At 41.1% G+C, this 26,491-nt stretch overlaps 1 protein-coding gene across 1 annotated transcript; it reads left to right on the top strand.

Annotated features, from left to right (window-relative positions):
- The first annotated feature begins 443 nt into the window (after positions 1–443).
- Positions 444–26,491, top strand: LOC120840488 (venom metalloproteinase antarease-like TtrivMP_A). The gene is made up of 14 exons (XM_042293493.1): positions 444–528; positions 1,263–1,429; positions 1,552–1,641; positions 2,432–2,555; positions 3,418–3,477; positions 7,076–7,200; positions 8,732–8,803; positions 10,880–11,019; positions 13,013–13,065; positions 13,147–13,255; positions 16,027–16,194; positions 23,093–23,228; positions 24,838–24,960; positions 26,357–26,491. The coding sequence occupies exons 1-14, from the start codon at positions 465–467 to the stop codon at positions 26,417–26,419; spliced, it is 1,494 nt and encodes a 497-aa protein (XP_042149427.1). The 5' UTR covers positions 444–464; the 3' UTR covers positions 26,420–26,491.

Genomic DNA, 26,491 nt, shown 5'->3' with positions numbered 1-26,491 from the left:
GCTTGAGTTTCTTTGCAGTTTGAACTGCTTTTTTATTCGAAGTGATTGTTCGCATTTTAAAACCGCAATTCGTACCTTTGCGTGTTATGGAGTAAATGTACATCCCTTTGTCGTGTTAATATCAACCAGTTCATCTTTCTTAGCACAAGAGTCACAAGAGATAATGTCAACACCGCGAGACAGATGCTTTGCGTAATTTTTGAAAATGTCGAGATAAGGTTATGGGCTACGTTTGACAAAAGTCAGAATTCTTTTTTTGTTTATGACGTGTTGCCGAGAGCGAAATTCACCTTACGCGAGAATGACATCATGCAGGCTTGACGACATTTCTATGAACTGATTATTCTGCAAAACACAAAGAGAAAACATCTACGTCATGAAAAGCCAAACAAAGAATACAAGGTGCGTGAAAATGAAGGGAAACACTTAACTTCAGTGCGAAAATCTGCCAGAAACACCGCATAATGACTACCATTTTGCGGATCCTTGGCTTCGCCGTAGTGGCTCAGTGGAGCTCTGCATTTGCCGGTAAGTTTTTGAGGCTATTAATTTAAAATAATATTTGTCATAAAGTTACGATAACAAAGACAACATTTCTAAACCAGCGTATATTTTTAGAGTTCATTGACAGCGTGACGTCTCATACGTTCGCCAATAATTGCCCTCACATATAGAACGGCGGTCTAATGATGTTCTCTCGAAGGAAATTATATTTTAACACGGCAAATGGTCGATACTTCTTTGATATTAATAAATATTTTACGTATTAAACTATGATAGGGAAGCAAGAAAGAAACATTCATATTGCCTCATTGATTTACCACGAATTATCTTAGGAACAGTTTTTTGTTAAACGTGTCGTGAATATAAATGTCCATCCACAAATGATGTGGTGCAGATGTGAGTGTTTCTTTTATTATTTTCAATATCTGAAAGTGATTTTCTATCATTCGTCCCGACTTGCTTTTCCCTTAGTGCTGGCTAATGTGAGTGTTTCTTTTATTATTTTTAATAGCTGAAAGTGAGTTGTTAACATTCCTACCGACTTGCTTTGGTCTCTGTGCTGGCAAATATGTGAAAAATAAAATAAACTAATAGAATCAAAAATAACTACCTAATAATATCGCTCAATCATAACGTTGATAGGCTCACACTTTAAAGACAGATTTTTTTAATATTTTAATCCTAATAAAAATAACTTTTCGAGTTTACAACAGAAAGGGACGTAAATACTGAGTTATAAACACTCCTTTAATTTTCAGAGAAAGGGGCGCTTGTATACCCCCGACTCCTAGAAAGCCGGGGATTAAACGGAGAGAGAATTTTGAAAATAAATGAGGATATTACCCTCAACCTTGAAAGGACGTCTGTGTTTCCTGAAAAACTGGTGATAAGGACACACGAAGATGGATCGTTGGTCAATAATTATGTAAGCAAAGCTAAACCTTGTGATATAGATATTCGTTTAAATTTTGTATTTAACACAACACGACTCAAAAAATGAATGAATAAAAAAACAACTCACAAGTTTTTGTTTTTTATTTGACTCAGGTCGATGGCTCCGAGCATAATAAACACCTGTACCACGATACAAAACAAATGGCGGCAGTCATCCTAAAAGACGAGGATGGAGTGAATGTGGTATGTGTGCCTAAAACGGCAGCAAATATCGGTTACAGGAAGATATTGTTTTTTTATAATATGCGTATTCCTATATTCGTTATGACTATGGGTATCAAAATTATATTGATGCATCCTTGTTTTCTACCATGCTAGAACGTGAAGTAATACATGTCGATTACTTCCCCAGTACTTCAAATAAAAACATCGTGTTCGATACAGGATTTTAAAATACAGTTTTTTTTAATTTTCTATCATAAGGTATGCTTGTTGCTTACATTCGACGAGGACCCAAAGATTTTTTGCACTGCTCTTTTTGCTTGGGCCCTTAAAACGTTTGCTAAAAATAAGAAACAGGCTTCTGGGAATCTGTGAAAACTTGGCATAATGAAACCAAGTGAATCATGTCAGAAGTGGCAAAGAATATTAATAATATTTTCTTGACGGAGCTTAACGGGCTGTCTAACAATCAGCATGTATAAAAAACTGTGTCAATAATTAAGCAGGTAATAATAGATGTGTTTACTCTATTCACATATGAACGAGGATTTCATTTATTTATGGCTATTCAACTTCCGCTCACAAACTCCTCGTGATAAAATTTCCATTTGTAAAAGAGTCTTATTTTCGCTTCTGATCTTTTATAGTTCTTTCCAAGATCTAAGATTTCATGATTCAGTCAGACTCAAACAAATACAACTGAGATATAAAATGTCCATAAATATGTGACAAGAGCCTGGCATAATTGTGATTAGTTCGAAGCAGTATATTACGTCTTAAATTAATTAATGGTTCTTAACGACTACAACAGGAAGGCCTGCTACGCCACGACTTGCGAATCCAACCTATGCCAGATTTGGAGCGTTCATTGGAAGGTCACGTGGCCCATATGCTGTTCCCTGTAAAGCAAAGAACGCCCTACAGCGGAGATCACGGTAATATTATGGACCATTTTTTGTTCATCTGGAAGGAAATTAGTGTTAAATGTTAGCTACCTTATTTTAGTTGCCACACTATAATACCAAGAATATTACCACGGTTAATTATGACGCCCTCTGATAGCTAACTAAACTTAAAGTATCTTAAGTATTATAATTTTGTACGCGTAACATTTGGAAATGTTGGAGAAAGTTGACAAACGCTGATGGTGCATGTACGGAAAAGGAAGCAAACGCCTCGGCTACTATTTTATTCACATTTGTCTTCCATATAATCTTTGTGAAAATAGAAAAAAGGGAATCATTCGTAGTCTACCATTATTTCTGTATACAAATGGTAGATTAAACTTTTTTTTTTAGATTCCAGTGGCAAATGTTTCAGCTGTGTTTGATACCATATATGAGCCTTGCCCATTTAGCTGCTTTATTTATTTGCAAGAAAAATAGAGCTAAGCTGAATATCTATGTATCACTGGTAAATAATAAATGTTTATCATACAACGTGACTCTATCTTTGCTTCATTTGAATACGTGTCAAATTTAGTGTTAAGGTATTACCATGAATATTCTTTAAAAAGCGTCTAATTTCTACTTTTTAAAACTGTCATTGACAGTGAAGGGTGCTCTTCTGTGTAAGATACATATTGCCCAAATTGTGTTTTTGTTTTAAAGTTATTTGTTTACAATTCTAATTTAACTATTTATGCTAGGTTATGGTGCATCGGTAATCTAACTTTCACGTTTTTTGTAAGGGGTGTCTAAGAAAATATTTTGATGCGACATAAATGCGTATTGTTTATTACCAAACATTTAATATTTTTACGTGTATTTATATTACATTCACATGTTTTTATTACAGGGCACCCACCAGATGAACTAAATAACGTTCCTCAGGACAATTCAACATATAAGGTTTTCGGTAAGACTAAAGCCGGGCTGAAATAATATATATGCAACAAGACCGATGTAGTCACAATGAAATTTTTATTTAAAGAAGATCCTTCCACAGTTATTCGAATATTTGAAAAACACTAATTAAAGAATGGGTGTGGTAATGAATTTATATATTTTTTATTGCCAAGGTACTTCCAAACTAGCGATTTCTACGTAGTTTCTTAAGGGCAAAAAAAAGTTATCGGCTTTTTATGAATCTGTAAACTTTTGCTGTCAGCAATTAAAATGCGGAAATAAGGGAAACAAAGTGAGTGCCACTAGTGTTGCAGGCCTCATGAAATTATATCAGTACAGTGCATTACTTCGTAACTACGTGTGGAGATCTTTGGACAAAGAGCTCCCTGACCGCCGTCATTTTGCAACTCGAGCGACCCCTATCAGCCAGAAATTTCTGCCACCCGCATGAGCTGTGGAACCCCGGTCAGCACGACTCCTCACCAGGATTTTGCATTCGGAGTTCACCGGCTTTCGTAGAAACTTTTTACTTTATTACAATGGAGCTATTAAGGGCTAGGAGCTATTAAGGGCTAGTACAGTGGAGCTATCAAGAGGGACAGTATCGTGTCCGTCAGCAAACAAATTATGACACTAGACTCTGAACAGGTGCCGCCATCTATGAGCAACGGCGGCAGCCAGACAACCGCCTTGCCGGTTGTCAGGGTTTGCCGCCGTCGCTCATAGGTGGCGGCAACCTCTCCCGCCTTTCCACTCTGGCTTGCGGACTTGCGGCCGGTCATTACTTCATTCCCACCATAGTACAGCTCCGCTGGTCTTCCTTCTTGACAAGAGTGGAAAGGCTTAAAGTGTTTTTTGCCTGTTCAGGATGCTCACCCTTTGTGTGTTATCTTCCACTTTGAGAACGAGGGAATACTAGGGAGCCTTCATGTGCGCTTTGCTAGGGTGATGCCACCCTTTGTAATACCGCTCGCAGACAAACCAGCAGCCATTTTGGTTCTCGGCGATAATCCGTGGGGCTTATAACCCTCCCGGAAACAAGCACCTTATCTCGTAAGTTCGGAGCAGCGTTGTGGAACCCACGGAGGGAGGATTACCATTTTCCCCCTCGGATGGGAGGACCGATGGACACAAAGGCCACTTTCCGGCGCACGGGGAAACAATGAGAGGAACAAAATGGCGTTGGAAGAGGGTGTGGGAGAGGGAAACAGGCAGTTGGCATCACACTATGCGAAGCGCACATGAAGGCACCCTAGGGAATACCAGGGCTCGTAGCCTGCTCGCCATTCGCAGGAAACAAACGAAGAGAGCGAACGTCAAGCAGCCCGTGGCGTGGGCCGTTCGGCTTTCTTTTCTTTCCATTGAGATAATCTCCGAAAAACATTCCTGGCTATGTTCCCGGTCTTCGCGAAAAATAGCTGATAGTGTCAGACGCGTTCGTTTACTTGTTTTAATGGTGTAAAAAAAAAAAGAAAACTGCAAACAACTCTAGTACAAGAAAAACAAAAAACAGTTTGGATGGGCATACTTTTCCCTTGTACCCTCCCCTCGTCCTCCTCAAGAGCTGCGCGCTAGTTTTGAATTACAGAAATTTGTAAACGTCTTCTTTTTTTTTTTTAAATAGTACGGTGCTTTTTTAAATATCTCGATAAATTCCATTCGCCACAAAACACACACAGAAAAAAACGCGTCAGTTCAGCCGTTATCAGCGTGCGGAATTGCTCCTATGCAGGCTGCCACAGCCCACTGATAAAAAAAGCCACAGCCCAAAGCAGTCTGGCCATACCGACGTACACTTCCAAAACGAGGAAGCGCGCTGTAAACCGCTTCGTTTGAGACTGCCACTGGAAAGGTCTACAGCGCGTTGTATGATACACACACAAAAACGTTTGTATTCTTACACCCCTTGTGACATATACGCCTTAGAACTTCACTCCGACGTACAGCGCGTTGGATATGAACCGACGGTACCAACTTTCACGAGCAGCTTGATAGCCGAGTTGCACAACTTATTAAAATAGCTAATGTACGTGCGGCTGACTGCAACTAAGTAATTGGGGTCTCCTTGGCTCTAGTGCAAAACCTCAATATTTTTTTCCAGTACTAATTGACACGTGCTTTAGATGTTTACTATGTTATATCGCACCGTGATCAAGCCCCTCATAAAAGTTGGGGCCGTCAGTTCGACGTCAGTGGGCTGTGCGCCGAGCTGAAAGGTCGGGGTGTATTATATGTGGCAAGGGATGTAATGGCTGTACCCTTTTTTAGAGTAATATATAGGTGAGGACACACTGATTGGCAAATGCTGCGACGCGATCAACCAGATAACATCGTATTGGCGCGCCCCCTAGTAATCTCGCCGTCCAAACGGCGCAGCTAAGGAAATAAAGCAAGCAAACGAAACAACAAAAAGTGTTTCGTGGCCATGGCACCGGGGCGAGCTGTCTTCCCGCTCGGGCCGTTTGCTCTGTTCCTGACGGACGCTGGTTCGAACACCACGCCAGAGGTCTCTACGCTTCAGCGCGTTCGTGAATCTGTTATTGCCACCGTTGAGACACAAAACTAGTGCAAATGAAGAATCAGTGTCTAAGCAACACGCGTAGCGCAAATGCCGAGTTCTACTTTCGGTGGTGCACCCAGAGAAAGACTAAAAAAACAAGCGTGTCTCCCATAGAGAAGCAAGGGAAACGGCCCGCGACAGGCTCCTCCTAGCCGCTTACCGAAGAGCCCCCGGGTGACGCCGCCCGCAACCAAGGCGAGGAGAGGACTTTATCTGTCTGCTTCGACGCGCGCGGTGTCCACACCTGTATAGATCTTACACCGTGGCATGGGTATGCGCCAAAAGGGGAATGTCCCAAATTAGATCTATTCCTTAAGAAAATATTGTTCATTCGGCGATCATACTTCAGAACGAAAACCTTGAGAGATGGAAACAAAAGGGGACATCTTAAATTTGATTGTTCACCAGCTGGCCTTTGGTTTGACTCTTATTTCATTAGAAGAACTCAACCTGGATTTGGTTATATTGTCAGACTAAAAATAAAATTGACTGTAGTAGATACTGAACTTATCTGAGCGATTTTAGAACATATATTCAGAAGCCTCGTTTACTTTGTTTACATTAATGGGTAAGACGGGGCAAGCGCCAATTATACTATTTATTAGTAGATTTTTGGAACCAACTTCACAGTCATTAGCCGGGTAAAAAAAAGTAAATGAAAGTGTTTAATATCAATCGAAAATAAGCTCAAATTTTATGTTTTATGACATGACTGAGAGCCCGAGGAAATTGCAAATAATAGCAGTGAGTTATATATAATACCGCCCTAATATAAACCTTTTGTTAATTCATTCGTTCATCCATTCATTCATCATTCATTTTTACGGTCCCCACAGGCAGTCTTATACCCCTCTTTAGTCATGCACGCCTCGTTCATTTATTCCTAGGTTCATTTATCTTGACTTTCTTCGTTTTTGCTTCGTTAGCACTATCAATTATGTACACCACAGATCCAAGACAAACAAATAAATTGTTTATTTAGTGAATGGTTGCACTTTGTCGAACCCAAGAGCTTCACATGCTGAAATTTGTTTTGTTGCGTTTGTAGCAGAACAAAGAGACAGTGGAACTATATTTCCGGAAGTGCACGTGGTGCTTGATGCAACAACATGCGCAGCTTACAACTATGACAAGAAAGAAATTATCAACTATCTATCTGTAATGGCAACGGCGGTGAGTGGTCCTTTTTATCTGATAAGACACGTGACATAAAAACAGTATTCCGTATAAGAACTACGAAGTGCATATTCGAAGGTCATAACATTCCTAAATGGGTGTTGACAACAGAGGATATGTGTATATGTTTAGCCGAAATTCCGGAAGTTAAATGAATGCACGTAAAATTTACAGTGCGGTTCTTCTGTGGAATATAATGAGCTAGCGTCTGCTATTATTGTTATTTGCTTGTTATGAGGAAACACAAAACCCAGCGGTTGCGGCATAATGACTCTGATTGGGTTCTAATGATCTTTGGCACAACTTGGCAGTACCGTCTCCTTAAAAGCACCCAGTGAAAATTGAAGGAGCAAGCTCTTCGGCTCTAAATTTGAGTTAGATGCATTGCACTCGTCCCACCATTTTAGTTAATATTTTATAGCGAAGCTGTTAGGGGCTAGAGTTTCGTGAATTTTTCTTGCGCAGTGACTAAAAACTCTACGCTGGCACCGCCGCACGTGCCGCACGCGTACGCCTTCCCCGTGTAAAAAATTCGAAGTAAATAACCGAAATAAAGGGTTGACTAACACTCGTGTAAGATGCCATTTGTTTTAGGCTTTTGCTTTAATACAGTTACTGCTGCAGACACCGGCGTCGCACGCGCGACCCTTACGCGTATAAAATATTCGAAGCAAATAACCAAAAACTTCACAGGGCTTTCATGTTATCCCTAAGACGACTCGAAGGCGAAAGCCCAAGTGCCGATCCCGGTGATAGCGAACCTCCGAAGACGGTGCGCTCTCTGACGACGCACTTTTGGCGCCGTTAATCTCACGGCATGTCGCACGCCTGCTCTTCACCGCTGCCCGAGCGAGAGTGTCCTCTCACGCTGGGTTTGCGCCGCACGCACGCCTCCGCCGATTCTGGCACAAGTGACGCCATCTCGTGGTCCAGTGGCGAACCGTGGGTTTCGGTGCCTTTTGTGTCGCCGACGTTTTCTCGTACTTTTCGTGACGTCGACGTGTTTTCGCTCAAGGAGTTTGAAAGTCGACTGAACGATGAGACATATAAGGCTTTCGCCCTAATATTGTTTTCTCAAAGATTTGCCGCTGTGCGACCCGCGTCGTCCATCTTTAAACTCGCACCGCATTTTCTTTGTCGTCGTTCCAAGCACTTGCGCGCCTAGTTTCCTTTCCTTACACTCTCCCGGGGTGGCGGTCAGGTCGCACGTGTCTAGTTTCCTCCCACTCCTCGAGACGGGTCTGTGTCCTGAACAGCTCCGTTGGTCATCGACCTTCACAGAGTGGAATAGCTCATGATATTTTATACTTAACTTCTTTTTATACTGGAAGGCATAGAGAGGGTCCATGGAGTGCATTGTCATTTATTACCCACATGAGGAGCAGAGTAGCTCCGTATGAGAAGATATAAGGTCGTATGAGAAAAGGCAACTACAGTGTTGTTCATCCAAACTCCCTTTATATTCTAAAGTAATTAATACCGCGGCTATAACTCACGGTTTCTTACATGCGCCCTTGTTTATTTCTAGGCAAACCTAAGATATAAAAGTGTCACTAATCCATCTGTAAAATTAACTATTGTGGCCGTTACACTTCTTCGGGTAAGTCAACGCTTAATTATACAAATCAACAAATCAATCAATCGTGCCTTTTATTTTGTCCCCAAGAGCTTGTAATAGTCTATTGAGGGGGAACGCAGATACATATAAGAGCTTTATTTCTTCTGGTCAGTATTGGAATGATTGTCTGAGTAATCTTGCACTTCGAATTTGGGCACTGCTAACACGCTGTTTTCAGCTACTAAATGCAAAGAATGGGACAAAAGCACTCAGCACGATGTAAGAGCTGGTATATCAGTTAAATCAATTTGCTGTTGCCTGCAGGCTTCATTCTAGAAAGTATGTTTTGGCAGAAATAACACAGAAGAAATTTAACTATCGAACATTACCTATAACGTTTCAAATATACAGGCTATTTTTGGAAACACAGGTAAAATGGCAGCTGAGAAAACTGCACATCGCACACAAAGAAAAAAGTTTACGCCGTAGTTTTTTGTCCAATCGGACAGATTAAAAACAATTATTAACGTTCAGTATAATCGGATGATAATTTACTTTATTAGTGATACAAATGTTAGCTATTAAATATAAAGGTATAGCTTCAATTTAAAACCTGATTTGAATCATCGATAACTACGAGCTCCACCCTAATTACAATGATAAAAGGCATACGGAGCAACTTTATGGCCTTACAAAAAATATGCTATTTTTACGACGCCTTTCTAGGACTTGTTTTTTTTTTTTATCGGAGTGCATCTCCGTGCCAGCAGTGCCGCTGCATGTGGTCAAAACGCGCAACGTACAGTGCGCTGCAATATGAAAGGCCCACTGGGAGTGCGTGGCCGAGGCGGAAACTTTCGGGGGCGCTGCGAGCGCTCCGGGCAGTTCCATTCTGCTTCGAGACGAGGACGCTCACTCGGGGCTCAGCTAAAGCGCGCGCTTATCGGTTTGTGCTCAGCCCTGAGTGAGCGTCCTCCCCTCGAAGCAGAATAGAATCGCCCGGAGCGCTTGCAGCGCCCCCGCCAACCACCGCCTCAGCCAGGCGCTCCCAGTGGGTCTTTCATATTGCGGGGGACTGTACGTGCGCCGCCAAGCACCACACGTAGAAGGGGATATAAGAAAGACTGGCAGCTGCCGCATGAGCTTTAACTTTTCAACGACGGTGCTAGGGTGAAGACACGTCCTTGACAGCGTTTCCATAAAAAAAAACCTGTATATGCAGTCCTTAATCCGTTGCACCTTATGATATGCACCGCGGGCTACCAGCGCGAGCTCCATGCTCAATGGTCCAGTTCGGCTGCATTTATCTTGCGCGTAGTGTAAAAAATACGGCGCGTTTTCCCCGCAAAGCAGTTGAGAGAGCAAATTGCTGCAGCCTAGGGTGGGAAGTCGGCGAGTGACGAGGTTCAAATGATGTTTATACCGAAAAAAGCAGTCTGTGTTGTGGTACAGATCATGACGTTTTATGAGGAGACTTTGTTCTCAGTGTCACAGCGCTAACCGATCATTTATGTCAAAACATAGTTTCAGCCCTGTCATTTGTCGAACTCTCTCATAGACTGCGTCGACTTATTTTCTTAAGTGATAGGTTTGATAAAAATATACGTAACAAAAAGAGTTTTTACTGCGTAGTGTCACCAAACAAAACAATAAGACAAGCCTTGAAATTGAAATTGTTTAATAAGCCGAACTTCTGCCTGAAACTAAAAGGAAAAAAGGGGCGTATACATACCGCGACGGTGACGGAGCGACAACCGACCCGTTCAATTACCGCTGCTTTCATACACGCGGTGCGTGCAAAAAGGTACTGAACCAGAACGTAAGATAACAGCCAAGAATGAGCCGCAACATTACAAAAAGCAATCATTCGTAGAAAAAGGAACGGCACCGGATTATTTGATCTTCGTTTTTCTGCGCGATAGCCACGTGCGATGTCGAATCCGCCACGCAAGCGGCAAAATTGATGGGGTTCTATTACGCACTAGAATTACGATTCATTCGAGTGTCGTGTAAATGTTGATATTCTGACCACCTAGAAGCGTTTACCCACATGACAATCCCATAGTACCGTGCGGAGAACTTGGTGTTAATATTATCGTTTGTTATATATATTTTCAGGAAAACGCGCAGCCATTTTTGAAATTTTACAAGCAAAGCAGAGATATGGTCACATTTCAGGATACATTAACGGAATTTTACACCTATTACCAAAAGGATCCAGAGTTCAATAATGCCGATATTTATTTTCTGCTCACAGGGTATGTAGTGGTTATGTTGTCGTGTTACCTTGCCGGTTCATACAGCTTGCTCGAGAAACCATTAATGAATGAACCTTGACAAAGGGTGAGAATAATACCCTTCTTAAGTAGAAGCTTTATTGGCACTCCACGTGATCGTGAACAATGCCTGCGAGATGAATTTGTTTAAAAACACACTTCAAGAACTTGGCGCAAGAAATAGAAATGTATATTTTAAATAAAATAAACCTACCGCAATCGCCTTTCGTTTTCTTTTTCAATAAGGGAACTTACCGAACTGCGCACAATGTGCCTTGCATTTAGATGCGTGTTTTTGAATAACGTAGTGACGGTATACTTCTCGAGTGTGTGACGTTCGCCTTTTACACGGTTAAATAATGTTATAACCTTTTTTGAGACATACGAGATAACTTAAGGTTTAAATGTTCAGTGGACACATAGTAGGCTTGTTATTAACAGTTTTGTTTACAACAATTATGGTGAGAATAAACATAATTAAAATGCCCTTCATTCTACCTCGTATTAACTGTTTAGATAGCAGATGAAGCGACGGAATAAGAAACCAAAAAGGCTCGAGGTACACCCGAGCACTTCTTATGAGTTGTGAATGCGAAAGCATGAACGTCGTTCTTCGCGCCGCGGCCGCTTCTGCTCCGGCGAGGGCACGCAGTGCCATGGCGTGGCGCTAATTGAAACTGACGAGCGTCGGCTTCATATCATTGCCGTTTTTTGGTGGCTATCTGCGTGGTTTCAAAGCTGGGATGCCTCAGATCGCGGCTTCGGGAATCGGGAATTTATCTGCAGTTTGGCGTTGCTAATGACGTCGGTTCGTTCCATGAAACAGTTAATGCTTTCACATTAAAACTTGCACGGCGCTTAAGGTTCGTCATTAAGGGTGGAACGCGGTAGCGAAACATGTATTCATAGAAACTTCCGCTCTTTCCCAAGCCGTGCAAGTGTGCCTTGCCTGGCCTAGTCAGTAGCGTGTCTGGCCCGCAACCAAGTGGTCGTGAGTTCGAACCCCACCGAAAAGTATTCAGATTATTCTTTAGGCAAATTAATTACTTTATAAAACAAAATCATTAGAGAGATGGTCGACCTCTATAATTCGGATTACATGTCCTGTTTTAATCATTTTCATTCCACGCGTGATGTCACGCTTCACGTGAGCGTTGTGGGTTTCTTGAAATTCCCGTGCAAGGTCATGTGGCTGTGACGTCATGACCGTATCGACCAATCAAAATTTTCGCGTCACCCCGCCGACGCCGGTTTTTTTGCCACGCCGCCGAGGCCGGCTTTTCTGCGACACGAGCTCCTTAACGCCAGGGCGCTCAAAACTGTTGAGATACTTGATAACAGAGCTGAGTACTTTCAAAAAGTATACAGAAATAAAAATAAATTGACAAAAATAATATGTCTTGTTAATATGGACACCGCCTTTTTCGAAAGAAAACGTCCAGAATGTGAGTTGTTTACAACAACGAAACAAATATGCATGGATTTTCCCAGTTTGTCCCCGAGAATGGTGCGCATATAAACTGGTATTCTTATTAACGGGGTCCATATCAACGAGACATGACTGCATGGTGACGAGGCAAGTGTTCATAAGAGGAACCTAATCTGCATGATTTATCACAGCCTTTAGAAAAAAATGACTCATTAGAACAGACCTCATAATATGTTGTACTACACAGAGAGCATAAGATCGCATGGCGTGACATATTATGGTCGTGCTCATCGTGATTTTTTTGTTTGTCGTTCTTAACGAGCAATATTTCTTTCTCACTGGATGCAAAACGATTATGAGATGCAGGGGATTCGCAACATCTTGCGTTTCTGAAGCTGCGAGGAACCATATAGTTTATTGCGGATCAAATTTGGTTTCCGCCATTCTTGTATTTCCATTTAATGCAGCATTGTTTACTTTGACTTTTATCCGTCTACATTAAAAGTCCTTGGAATTGATTCTAATTCTTTTCTTTCGTGCCCTTAGGCTTGATATTGTTGGGGTAGCGACGGACGGAACCTTAATGAGACAATTCAGCGGTAAGTGACACCAGCATATATTCATGATTTCAGCGGTTGCTTTTTTTATTGCAATGATCCCATGAATTGTGCCTCACACAGGGTATGCCTATTTAAGCAAAGTCTGCACCGTATTTAAAGTGGGAATGTCCGAAGATGAACCCAGGTCCTACGACGGTGTGCACCTCTTCAGCCACGAAATTGCCCATTTGTAAGTGGAGGTCAAAAACTCGAAAGAAAATATTTTTTTTTTTTCAAAAATAAGGAAGCGCAAGTCTCGCCATTTTTATGGTATTGGTGAATAACAAAAGTTTGCTAATGTTTTGCGCCGGTTTAGAAACGCCGATCCCTATTAGGTATAATAAATTAGTCAGCAATGTTAATTAGAGTGGAATATGCATATTAGGCTGGACGTCAAGTGGGAGTGAAACATATAAACTTCCAAATATTTTCCGGAATTACGCAAGCTTATCAAGAACATTGGCACTTTAGTGTCACAAATATGCATAATATTTTTGGTTTCTTGGAAACTGACGTCCAAATTATTTACGCAATCAAATCAGAACGTGCGCTTGATAATGTTATGCATAACCTTTGTTTGTTTAAGTGTCGTGAGCCAATTTACCTAACGATCAAATATGAAAGAAAAAGAGTCAAGGACATAAAGTGAGAAACTACTAGCCGCCTCGTGGACATGCAACAAGCAATTAGGAGAATTAAAATTATCGAACATTAATATATATAGAAAATTGGTGAATTCACCTGTATCTTTCTACGTATAAGATCAAGCGGGGTCACAACTCTATGCAGCTTCCATAATAAGGTGTGACCTAGCTTAATAAAATATCTTAATACGCACTCGTTTCCACATAGTTGATAATAACACTAATTCTAAATTTTCCTAACAAATTAACGTCAGACAATATATAGTTCTGCATTTGCAAAGTTCATTAAGCAGAGGCCTCAACTGGAAGGTCAAAAATGAAGATATACCACATTGAATTTGGACAGCACTAATGACTACAACACAAAATTATAGAAGTGAAGTAGTTCCAGGATAGGGTGTCCAACAATTTCATCTAAGTTGTTCGAAATTAGTTTTATTCGGTGCTAGTTGAATCAAGTTTTTTTCTTCAATCTGAATCAGCAGTTTTCTCTAACTTCCTTTAGTGCGTTTTGATGTTTGCTGAAAAAAAAAATATATATATATATATATATTGTTCACGTGCCGAAAGTCTATATAACAAATTAAACCTAGTTATTTGATATCAAGGCGGCCTGGCATATTAACATATCTCTTTGTACGTGGAAGCAATTCATAAAACGACATATGGTGCTAACGCGCTAACGCGCATATGTGCTTGCGGAAACTTAAGAAGATAAAACACAAGTTTCATTAAATAATCTCAAACGACTAAATATTCGATACGTAACCTCGTAATGGACACGTTGAACCATCATCGAAGAACCTATTGGTGCACAGAATGGATTGCGGTATTTGTGACTATCACTGCAGAGATCCAAAAACGATGTCGCTAACATCGTAATATTTTAGCTTCAACGTTCTTTGGCTAGCTATTTGGAATTTCCTGCAGCCCATTTAAAAGCGTTGCCGCGAAGTTCCACACTGACTAGTCGACGGGTGGGAGAGGAAGAGTGAGGCGCTTGACGGTGCTTGGTTAAAGGGGAGGTCATGTGACCAGAGGGGTAGGCGAGGAGGAGCTCGACCACCATGGGCGCACAGAGGAAGAAAAGCGCGCGAGAATGGAAGGCTCTGATGATCGCCAGGTTTATGAGCCCGAGTAGCGGTAGTATCGCTTCATTCCAGGAACAACTATCAAGTGTACATGTGGTATGCGTTATACCATCTAATGAAGAGCGCCTTGAACGTAGGCGTCTGGCGTCTAAGAACTCAAAGTATCGTTTAACGTTTGTGATGCTACAACGTGTCACGTATGTAACATACTTGCGATAACTTTTCTTATATCAGTTCGCTAATCAAATACTTTACATGTCCCTTCGTCCTCTCGTGAATTAAAGTGATATCTCCCTCTGAAACATAAGAGTACGGATGAAGGTTTTGATGATTTTGGCTTTTTAGAAAGAGAAGAACGATGATTGATTTTCGACTCTAAACAATCATTAGCGGCCCCCTTTCACCTAACTAAAGCACCCACTAAAACTCATAAAATAAAACATAAAGGCCACTTAAGGGTGGTTAAGAGACGGACTCTCGCAGCTTCCATTAAGTACTTTATGACTTTGCTTTTGGTATTAGCTACCCAACACGCTTCCCGCTTTTATTGCTCTTCTAATGATTCCGGGAAAATAATTTAGGCGCGGCCGACGTCGTGATCTGAGAACATACTAATTAGTAATTAAAAAGAATAAAATTATGGACTTAGTATATAGAGTGAAAATTAACATATGACTTCAGTCAAAAAAGAGGTAAGCATCGTGAAAAAAACTTCTAAAGCGAACGCCTAGAAAGGCATGTAGTGTTTGGGAAGGGCAGTGGTAAGTTAAATTTGCTACTTATGCTCCAGGCGCCAGTCTAACGGACGGTGCAACAACGCAGATGATAAAAAAAAAAAAAGAAACGTGCAGGCGCGTCGGATTTGAGTGCGTTTTTTGGGACCCGGAGAAAAGAACCAACCGCTCTAAGTATTTAATATACAGATAGTGGTTTTCGTCTATGCCCACCTAGTGTATAATAAGATCTATCTGTTACTTTTAGCCAACTACAAGTAAATGAGTAAACCTTATCTAACTAGTTAGCTAACAAGTATGTTTTTCTTAATCTCTGACGTCGACCGGAGTCGAAAGTATGCGCCTGTGTTTTATTTCGCTCAACCAGACGATGTTAAAGAGTTTGTGAAGAGCTTGGGTAAAATACCCGGTACATTTCGTGTTCACGAACAGACGTTCCACTTCCCGCGGTGTATATGACCACCTTCATTTGTCTTTGTTTCTGTTAACCAGGCTAGGGTGCGCTCACGACGAGGACCCCCCGGATGGCACAATGCCAGGACATCCGGGATCCCAGAAGTGCCCCTGGGACGACGGTTACATCATGAGCTACGTCATAAACTTCAAAAACCACTTCAAATTTTCTCCCTGCTGCGTAGAATCAATTCGATTCGTCGCAAAGTGAGTGAAAGCCAATCGTTCGACATATTTCGAAATATTAGGGATCCGAATTTTCGGTGTTCACCGATAAACGTCGAGAAAAAGCCCCCGAACAGGATTTATCGAAATCATAGAAAACCTAAAAAAGCTCAGAATTGGAGCTGTGTTTAGACAACAGCCAACCTTCGCAAAAAGATAACTTTATATATCGCTTCATTTTTTGCTGACGCGGAATATTCGGCCCCCAACTACCCTTCCGAAACCGTGCGGCTCTCTTTGGGAACGCCATCCGGTGTCCCTGTTACATAAATTAATATTGATCTGAAATAATGATTAATTGCAACTTAATATTTAATTTACAATTACATTTAGAATGTACTTTAATATTCGTACAATAACACTTTGTTGAAGTGCCTGCATGCGTATTACGACTGATCAATTGTCAAATCTCGCATACAGATTAACGTTCCTGTGAGATATTTTCGCCGCAATCGCAGGTTCGTTATTAATCTGATATATGTATTATTTAGAGGAAATACTGTAAGGGTGCAGGTGAGCTGGTAAATACTAACCATGTTGATTTAACCTGAGTCGGGGGTAGAGAAGAAACATCAAAACGTAGAAGAGTCAGAAAATAGACAGGATGAAGTCTCAAACTCAGGAAACCTTTTTATTTTAATCCGCCTCCTTATGTAGACTCAATCTCAAGTTCATCACTACCAACACAAAAGGATGAAGTATTTTTGTGGTGGTGGTAATGACCTTGAGATTGAGACCTAGAAACATTGAGAAAAGGCTCATCAGAAAAAATATATGTTGCAAGAATGGTGTTGTGTATGATATACCATTGGAATGTGGTTTTAAGTACGTAGGACAAACGTCACGCTGCATTAATGACAGATCAAACGCACAGAAAAGAAATGTGAAGAACAATGCTGAAAACTCAGAAATCGCAAACATCTTCATGAATGTAACAACCGCATGGCGCTCTGGTCGGACACTGAAATCATGAATCCGGGAGAAAGCCTCACCGGAGAAAAGGTCACCACGAAACCCGCGAATGCGGAGAAAAGCCCACTGGCCATTGAGCGTATGCGGAGAAAAGCTCACCGATTTTCTTTTCTTTAGTCACTTTTGTAAAAAAAAGAAAATGTCCTTTTTCTGTAATATTTCTTAAGCTTATTGGGTATATTTCTCCCAAATTAATAATGGCGGGCAAGTATTTTTTTTATTTTTTTGTGGTTTACTCTCCATGCAACGAAAGCCTAACTGAAAAAGAAGAGGAAAAAGTTCATAAACTTAGTAATGTCTGCCTAAAACCTGGAAATTCAAACTATTGCAAAAATTCGAAAGTGCGAACGCTACACCTTGGTGCCTGAAATTATTTTTTTAAGAATTTGTGAACCTTTAAAAACAGAATAGAACGGTCAGTAGGATATCGAAATTTCTTTCTTCCACGAACATGCACGTTTTCTGGCCGTTCGTGCTGATTTTTCCACACGTTCTCTTAGCGTGATAGTGCCCTTCTACGACGAACCCCCCATAACCTTCAGTGTGGCACACTGTCACCGTTGTTAGTCAAGACCTATATAAGAAGTATGCTTCTGTAAGGTAGCGAATTGGAGGAGTTGGTAAGCGTTATACACGTTAAAAACCGCTCAAACGACGAAGACGGAGTGAAGACAACAAACACGGCAGGACGGAGCTGTTCTCGCAACTGAAGTATTATTAATGAGAAATAAAAAGAGCAAACAGCGTAGTCGACACTGATTACATCAACAAACACCTAATTATCTATACACCAACTCATGTTTACAAACAAACCGGAGCGCCCCTAGCGGACGACACCGACGCCGCGCATGCGAGATGGGGGTGTGGGCGAGAAGCTCGCCGTCGCCCATAAACAAACCATTGAAACGGGATATTGTCGGCGTCGGTGTGAGTCCCCGCGCTCTTTTTCGCGCTGGAATTGTTGATTTTACGTCTTCCAGGTAATGTCTGACTACTTGAGCGGCATCAACGAAATTAACGATGCTCGTTACACCGCAAAACTTGGCGTGAATAATGTTGTATGCGGCGATTCATTCCGAGTGGACATCGCAGAATGGACGCTAAAGCCTGATTCATATGGTGAGGTTCTGCTCGCTATTTTCAGTCATGACGTCGTTCGGACTGCAAAAGCCTGAACCGTAGCTGAGATGTCGACGCCGATACTGAAATTCGCAAGCAGAATCGGACCGAGTGAACCAGGTATAGCAAGTCGTTGATGGCCACAGGTAACAAAGATCAACATCTCATTGTATCTACTGTTTACAGTAAGCCTACTTGCCAGAAGCAAGCTTCAAACTTAAGCGTCCTTTGAGGTCTGTACTTCTTACCACAATTACCGGGTCAACGTTTGGTCTACAAGCCGCTGTCGTTTGAACGAGCAGACGACAAGCAGAAACGTTTGAGAGAGCAGACGACAGCTCGAACGATGAGGCGGCCGTTTGAACGCGATGACGCACTGAACGTACTCCGAAGATCGCCCGTGCAACTTGACGGTTTTCCGGCGTTCATGTTGGAACGAAACAAATAAATGTGACGACCACAAGTATCCGTGAATTCGGGTGTAGAAAAAAAGAATGTACCCGGAAAAAATGTCCCCGGAAAAAAAGGTCCCCGGACTAAATGTCCCCGGAAAAAAGGCCCCAGGTGGAAAGTAGGAAAAAATGTCCCCAAAGGATTTTCTATCTCTGGGTTTCCCTGATCCTTATGGCCTTCGGACGGTCCGGTCATGCGTCCTTGGGAAAAAGCCACCGTGTGTCAAGTAAGGAAAAACGGCCCCAAAAAATAAGGAAATATACGATTCCGCGATGTACACATCGCGACACTGTTAGCGCGAACACGACATCAGCATATTTTCGCATTTTACTTAGAAAGAGTATTAGTGGGAACGAAATTTTACCGTGTGAATTATGTACACCAATAAGCACTTTCAGTACCTATAATAGCTTTGATGACAACTAACCTTTCGTTTCTATGAAAAAACGATAAAAAAAAAACTAGCAATCGCTTGTTCGTGCTAAGTGTCACGCTTTTTACCTATTTGGAAATGGTACACAAGTACCTCTCAAATTTCCCCAAACACAGTAGTTTGGTTTTGGCTAGAAGCGTTATAAATCTGTATTTCTGATTAAAAAAACAAACAAAAACAGTTAAGATGCAATCTTACAAAATCAGGATTGAAATGACAGACTCTAGACTCATACACAAAAGTCAAAAGCGGATCATACGACAGTGTAAAAAATGTCCCTTTGGGGACATTTTTTCCTACTTTCCACCTGGGGTCTTTTTTTCCGGGGACATAGTTTCCGGGGACTCTTTTCTGGGGTCATTGTTTCCGGGGACGTGTTTTCCGGGGACTTTTCTTCCGGAACCGGTGAATTCAAGACAAAGTGCTTCCCGCACAAGCAATCGTGGTCCGACGGCCTTTTGACGCTGTCGAACCACGATTCCATGGGCGCAAAAGGCATGAAAACTGACCTTCAAACCTTTCCTGACTCTTTTAGTACAGCCCTAGTCGTGACTTGTGGTTGACAAAAAAGCACGTTTTTGTCCGGTTTCTTTCAACGTAACACAGGAATGCACGTGCCCCATGGTGGCTTCTTCCCACAGCCCCAGACCGGAAGTGCGCCCGACGCGCCGCCACCGCGCCGTGACGTTTCAGAGACGAGTTCGTGTTTGAGGCACCACACAATCTTCCGAGCTGAAACGGTTTACAGAACGCTATTCATAATATCTGGCAAAAAAAAAAAAACGTCTTTATCCGACAGAACTACCGACGGCGCTCTATCAAGCTGTCAATCATTTATTTTCTTTTTTACGGGTGCCATTTTTACGGGTTTATATTTCCAGCGTCATTAATACACAGAACGGGTGAATAGTAGTTTCAGAGGAATTAGTGAATACGCTAAATAAACCTCGAAATATTACAAAAATGAGGACAATTATTTTTTATGAAGTGACGAATTCTAAGTGTGTTAAATTGCACATATGACGCCCAATCCGCTAAGCGAAGGGGAAAAAATATTCGGTGAGCTTTTCTTGGCAACCACACAGGGGCTGGTGAGCCTTTCTCCGGTAAGCTAGTCTCCGGTGAGCGTTTCTCCGGTGAGCTCTTTTCCGCCGCCCGAAATCATACACAAAGTGAGAAACGATAAAAAGAGAGTAGTAAGAGAGACTGTGCGGACGAAATTTCTAGGCAATTGATTAAGTCAGGCTTAGCTACAGTTCGGAAGGATTTCAAAATATTCCTAGAAATGTAATGTCAATTTGTCTGTATGTGTGTTTCGAAGTCTGAACTGGGAACAATGTGATTGTGATTATCCAAAATGACTTTAAAGCACACTTTTATTGCTCTTTTTTGCTGCCTGACGTGTGACGGCCCGAAGGCCGTTTCGGCGTCTTTATGGGGGCAGTAGGCGGAGAGGGCGTCTTTTTAACCATAAGTTGCAACTGTGCTTAAAATAGAAGGGAAGAGAGACTCTTTTGTTCAAGTTTGAAGGATGATGGATGTTGCCTTATCGCGTCATCCTGTAAGGTTCTCCACATTCTTACAATCTGTGATAGAGACTGTGTCGCCTGAACTGTATAGACTTTGTTCTAGAGTGTTGGTGGTGATAACCTTGACATTGAGACTATATAAGGAGGAAGACTAAATGAACGAGGAAGCTCAGTTTGAGACGTCGTCCTCTCTATTTTCCGTCTCTTCTACGTTTTGATGTTTTTTTCTAACCCAGTCTCAGATTAATTCAACATCTTTGATATATTGTTTCTCCCCACTAGTTCGAATTCACGACTTATTTAATCATCCTGACGAATCGTTCGTTGACATTTTTAATTATTACCTTTTCTCGATCAAAGGTAGAATACCACTCTCGCTATAATCTGTTTTTCAGCGTTGTGTTCTGAATATTTTTGTGCACTACCGTTTGAGGCTAATGGCTGCTGGTGGGCACAATAAACAAACGAACACAAAAAAACTAATAAATGAATAAAAATAAGTATACAAATAATCTTATGGTCAGTTTCCAATGCATTTGGGACACCCGCACATTTCCAACATGCTAAGAAATATCGTTAATTTTGTCTTTTTTTTCAACTTAAGCCCCCATGTATGCTATTGTGTTTTTGTCAGACAACAAAAGTTATCTTAAAAAGAAAAACCGTCCACAGCAAAAAGTAAACCCGAAAAAACCTCCCCCAAGTTCGAAGAAAAATAAACCCGAAAACACGAAACCCTACTAATTATGCTATTAATGTGAGTTTGTTTTGTGTATTTCCCATAGTGTTCTATGTTTTCGGTGTGTACACAGATTAACAGCGAAAAGTAACCCATCACCGTTTTTGTTTTTAAATTGGGAAAATCAGGAAAGCTAAAAACAGAAGTTTTTTCTTGACCATACTCATTTTACCCCTAGGCTGCCAGTGCGATGGAAACTGTTCTCGCGTTGAACTAATCAGACGTCTCCCTTTTGCCACGTGATCAGGCTCCCGCCCATGCCCACGCTAAGGAAAAGGAATGAGGTGATGAACGGAAAGCGCCTTTATACTTTATACTTATACGGGCGCTAAACTCGCTCCCCACTTTCAACTTAGAGGTGAACCAAGTATAAAAGAGTAAAATAATTTGTAGTTGGGCAAGTTTGTACACCTTAGGTTCAAAAAACGACAAAGATCAAAACAAGGACACAGGATTAAGTGGGGGAAACGATGCGGTTCGTTTCGTCCAGCTCTTCCTGTTGTGCTTGTAGTTTCGGCGCTTTTCGAATCTAAATAAAAAAGAGACCCAAGCTCCGCTGGGACGAATTTTTATGCGCCGTTTTATTTTGGGTTGTTCATGCAAAAGATGACCTTTTAATGAATTTCCCTCAAGACCGCAGTTTTTTCCGTCGGAAACTATGGTGCGACGTTTATTTTTAAAATATTGGGTCACGCATCTGTTTCTTGGAGGCTGGGAAGACCCAGGTTCCTTGTCCTCTCTTACTCTACATAAGCTCTTATGTATTGTCCCGTCCTTTCCACGTCTGTAAGTTAAGAACGGACCCATGACCAATATATAAGAACAAGATCAACTAAAACCTGCACTCATAAATATCGTGCTCTCACCGAAAACGAAAGTGACGTATAAAAACACCAAATATGTGGAGGAAATATCCGCCCCCCCGCCCTCATCGCCCGCAAAAAAACCATCAAAATTGAAGAAGAAAAACTAAAATACACAACACTATTATTAAAAAAAAAAAAAAACACGAGTAGTCATATCACTCTGACACTTTCATGCAAATCTTAGATTAGAGTTTGCCATGCGCTAAGGACTCGGGTTTTGTCGCGGAAAAAAACAAGATGCACTTTGGCGTACTCCTGCGCTCAAGCTCGGCTGACATTAGAATATGGACAGAATTAAGAATACTGAGGAACCAAAATACTGCGCTTTATAATGGAGGCGCGCTACGGCAGATTAAGTTTAGCAATTATTTATTGAAGCGATTTTGCCTCCATTATCAACGGAATATACGTGAGCTATCAAACTATCGCACAAAATGCCACCCCAGCCCTCGCTACGATTTAATGCAGCCAATGAAGCCGCGAAAAAAATAAATTGTCATGGCGCTCATTGTTTTTCGGCTGGTGCTGTCGTTCGTGTAAACCAATCACGCAGAGTGATTGCGCCGTAATCCTGTTTTTTTTACTGCGGGTGATTGATTTATCGAACCCACTAAGAAAATGAGAGCCTTGACAATGCGCTTTGGGCACTGAGAAATTGGCTTCATTCGTCCGTATCGTCGACTGCAGTCAAGCTGAGCGTGAAGCAAAAAATCTTGACTTTATACTAATAATATAATTTATTAACCCTCGTTTTAAAATTGCATTTCAGAGAGCGGGACTGCCTCTACAAACTCAATGCCAAGAATCCTGTAAAAAACCTAATATCTCTACCCGGATTTAGGATATCGCCAACAAGTTTCTGTCAATTCATGCATCCGCTTTACCGCGGTGTCCATAGCGATAAGGTATGACAATAGTCTGCAGCATGTTAGGTCAGCAAACTCTATTAAAAACCCATTAAATGGCTATTTTTTTAAAGATAAAAATGTCTTTACAATAATAACGGCAAACTTTGAATTAATACCACATTTGAGAGAACAACTTTCGCTACCGGCGTAAACTGAGGTGTGGGACAACCATCATGATTTGCCAGCAATTAAAGGTTGCTAAATGTGATTTATATACACATTTCGTTGCAGACAAACTATCATAATTATCTTGTTAAGTAAACATTAGTAGTTAAGCTTTCACTTTCTATTGTCGGGGGCCGTATTTTAATTTTGTTGGAGGCTTGCAGATACATTTGATTAATTTACAGGCGTCTACTTCACCGCAGCGCACTCAGACAGAAAATCTCTAGAATGTAAGGAGGAAGCACGATGAATGACAAGGCCAAAACTATGTTACGAGTTGTAAACGAAGGCTGTAATGTGACACTGAATGTCAAGGTTGTGTGTGAAACGATGTGTGGATTGTCACATCGTGGATTGAGCTTTTAGTTTAATCTTATTTTCGACCTCCCCATTTGCGGATTGCAGTGATTGGCTCTCTAAGTGTTCTGTGGGAAAACAAGCGTATGGGCTACATCGGAAAGAAGTCGTTACGAGAGCCAACAGCAATTTCTGACATTTAGCGAAAAGGCGGCATGACTCAAGAAGTAGTACTTGTTTACTTTCATGCGTTTTAGTTTAGAACTGGTAAGAAAAGACAAGTTTTACGTGCCATTTAAAGCGTGGTAAATATGGTGACGTGATCCTGGCCGGGAGGAACCAAATCTTGGAGCTGTGTGGCAAGTCCATTCCCCACCCATTCCATAACGACGCGGTGTCCGTGGTTGTTTCTCACGTTTTCCACGTTTGATAAATGTATGAGGGTATCGCAAGTAACAAAACAAAGCGAAAACGGTTTATGAAGCCCGGTGATTATATAAAGTTGGTGTACCTAAGAGAAGGCCGCTCGGCCGTTTTAGGGCACCCGAAAAATAAAGATTATTATTATTATTATTATTATAAACGTTGCACTACTTCCCCCCCCCCCCCCCCCAAAAAAAAAAAAAAATCTCTGAAATGTTTATTAAGTTTACTTTCCCACACAGCTCTGGGTAGGTCAATTGCTTTGATGCCGGCGAATCGTAAGGACCAAAAATTACGTGTACGATGTGACTGTGAACATGTTGTTTTACTTCACATGTCAACGTCAGGCTGATTGTACCATCGTACATTTTTAGTTTTAGGTCTAACATATTTTTGGCCTCGTGTTACAAATTAATGTTACAAATACACAACCTGCAAGACCTTATAGGATTATCTAAACTTGCATACCCATCTTTACGAATGTCTTAATTTTTATAACTTGTTATGCGTTTATTTGTGAAATAAAATAAATCAAGTAATATTTTCGAAAGTGTAATTCTACCAGCTCCATCCTTAGATTTAAGTTATTTGCCTTCCCGTTTCAAAGTGGGAAAGTGGATCTGGGCGCATTGTTATGTGAATATTCTTTTCACGATTTACATATTTTATAATTATTTTCGTGAAACATTTCTAACTGTTTGTATTGTTTTCTCATTTACAGAAAGCAGGTCTGTCCGATTGCGTACAGACGTGTAGAACGGCCAAAAATCGACGAGGAGGCTATCATTCATGGACTCACGCGGCGCTTGACGGGGTTCCTTGCGACAAGAGAGACCCCAAGAAGGTAATTAAAACCAAATAGTATGATGAGGAACCGATAGTTTCTAGACTCTCGCGCTGGGCTAAAATGCATTTCAGAAGCTTCCTCCCTTAAACGTCTTTCTCGATGCTAACAAACTTAAGCCTTGATGTCAACTTGAAATGACATAATAACGGGTGCTTCGAGACTCGCTATGATATTTAACGCTCGTGTTATGAATAGTTTTGTCGTAGGTTTGGACCGACTTTTCAAGCAACACGTGCTGAACTCAAGGAAAAATTTGTTATTAAAGTATTTGCACCATTTATATTTTATAAGCTCAGTTACCCCTATTTCAAAGCTAAGTTGCCGTGTACATATCATTTCTGAAAATTATTTGACTGTTGAACATAAAGGCACTCGCACATATATATAAATCTTATATATATATATTTTTTATTTTAAATTGCCGCAGCTCTGCTGCAGTTGTTGCAGGAGTGAGGAAAATAAATATACAACGCACAAAACAACATCGCGCAACATGAAAGAATAATATGGAATGCAATCCAATCCAATACGATACAATACAAAAATACAACACAATACAAGGTGAACAGACACACGCGATGGACAGTGAGAGCGTCAAGGTTGCTACATATTCTGCAGAGATGTGCCAGGCTCGCGTGAACAATGTTCGCGCGATGACTATAAGGCTGCCACTTACATTTCATTATGGTACGGGCGAGAGCTTCACTTATCAAATTTGTTTTACCAATCTCTCTCTACCGCATCATTACGGAGCTTCTCCGGCTAATTGGCAAATTACTTCGATCGGGGCTTCCGTGCCTACTAGACATATTAAAAAAGTACACTGCTTACACTATAGCCTCGATTAAAAGAAATCAAGGTATGGCATTCACATGTTGCGCAATATTTATAATTATCATCATTTTCGTTTTTTTTTTCTTTTTTTAAATTATGAAAAAGCGGATTATATTTCAAATTAAAACATGCAGTACTTTTTAATGTGACCCCCGTATCCTGGAAGTTTGTCTGTACGTCCGTACTTTTCCTTTCTAAATTTAGCACGGATATAAAAATCGCTTGTATTGTACCTGAATTCTTCTCCCCCTTTAGTGGGGTAATTGACGGCCCTTGCCCTACACGACAGCACAGTTTTTTTTTTTCGCCAAGTAAAGCAACGAACATTATGTAGCGTGACCCGACTGCAAGTAACGTAAATGTTCCACCTGAATTCAGCGAGGAAAGTAATACGCAATAGTTTCGTCTACACTAGTCGAAGCAACAGTTTAACGACTTTCCAAGAAATGTAGAGAATCGCTCCTTAGAGACAGCATTTGATGAATTATATAACTTTGAAGATAAAGGCCGCTGCCCTTTTCTTACAAAAAGTTTTTTTCTTTTTCTTTTTTCTCCACAGGCCTGCATAAACGGGAAATGCACCCTTCTTAAGAGCATGCCGGAGAGAACGTACAGGGAATGATCGGCCCTCAGTGTAGACTAACCATGAATATCAATAAATGTCTCCCATAATGCTTACTGCATAAAAAAAACA

Source organism: Ixodes scapularis, unplaced genomic scaffold, assembly GCF_016920785.2.
Source record: "Ixodes scapularis isolate PalLabHiFi unplaced genomic scaffold, ASM1692078v2 PGA_scaffold4__175_contigs__length_147842914, whole genome shotgun sequence".
Classification (NCBI taxonomy): domain Eukaryota; kingdom Metazoa; phylum Arthropoda; class Arachnida; order Ixodida; family Ixodidae; genus Ixodes; species Ixodes scapularis.
This window is presented reverse-complemented; position numbering and strand designations above follow the sequence as displayed.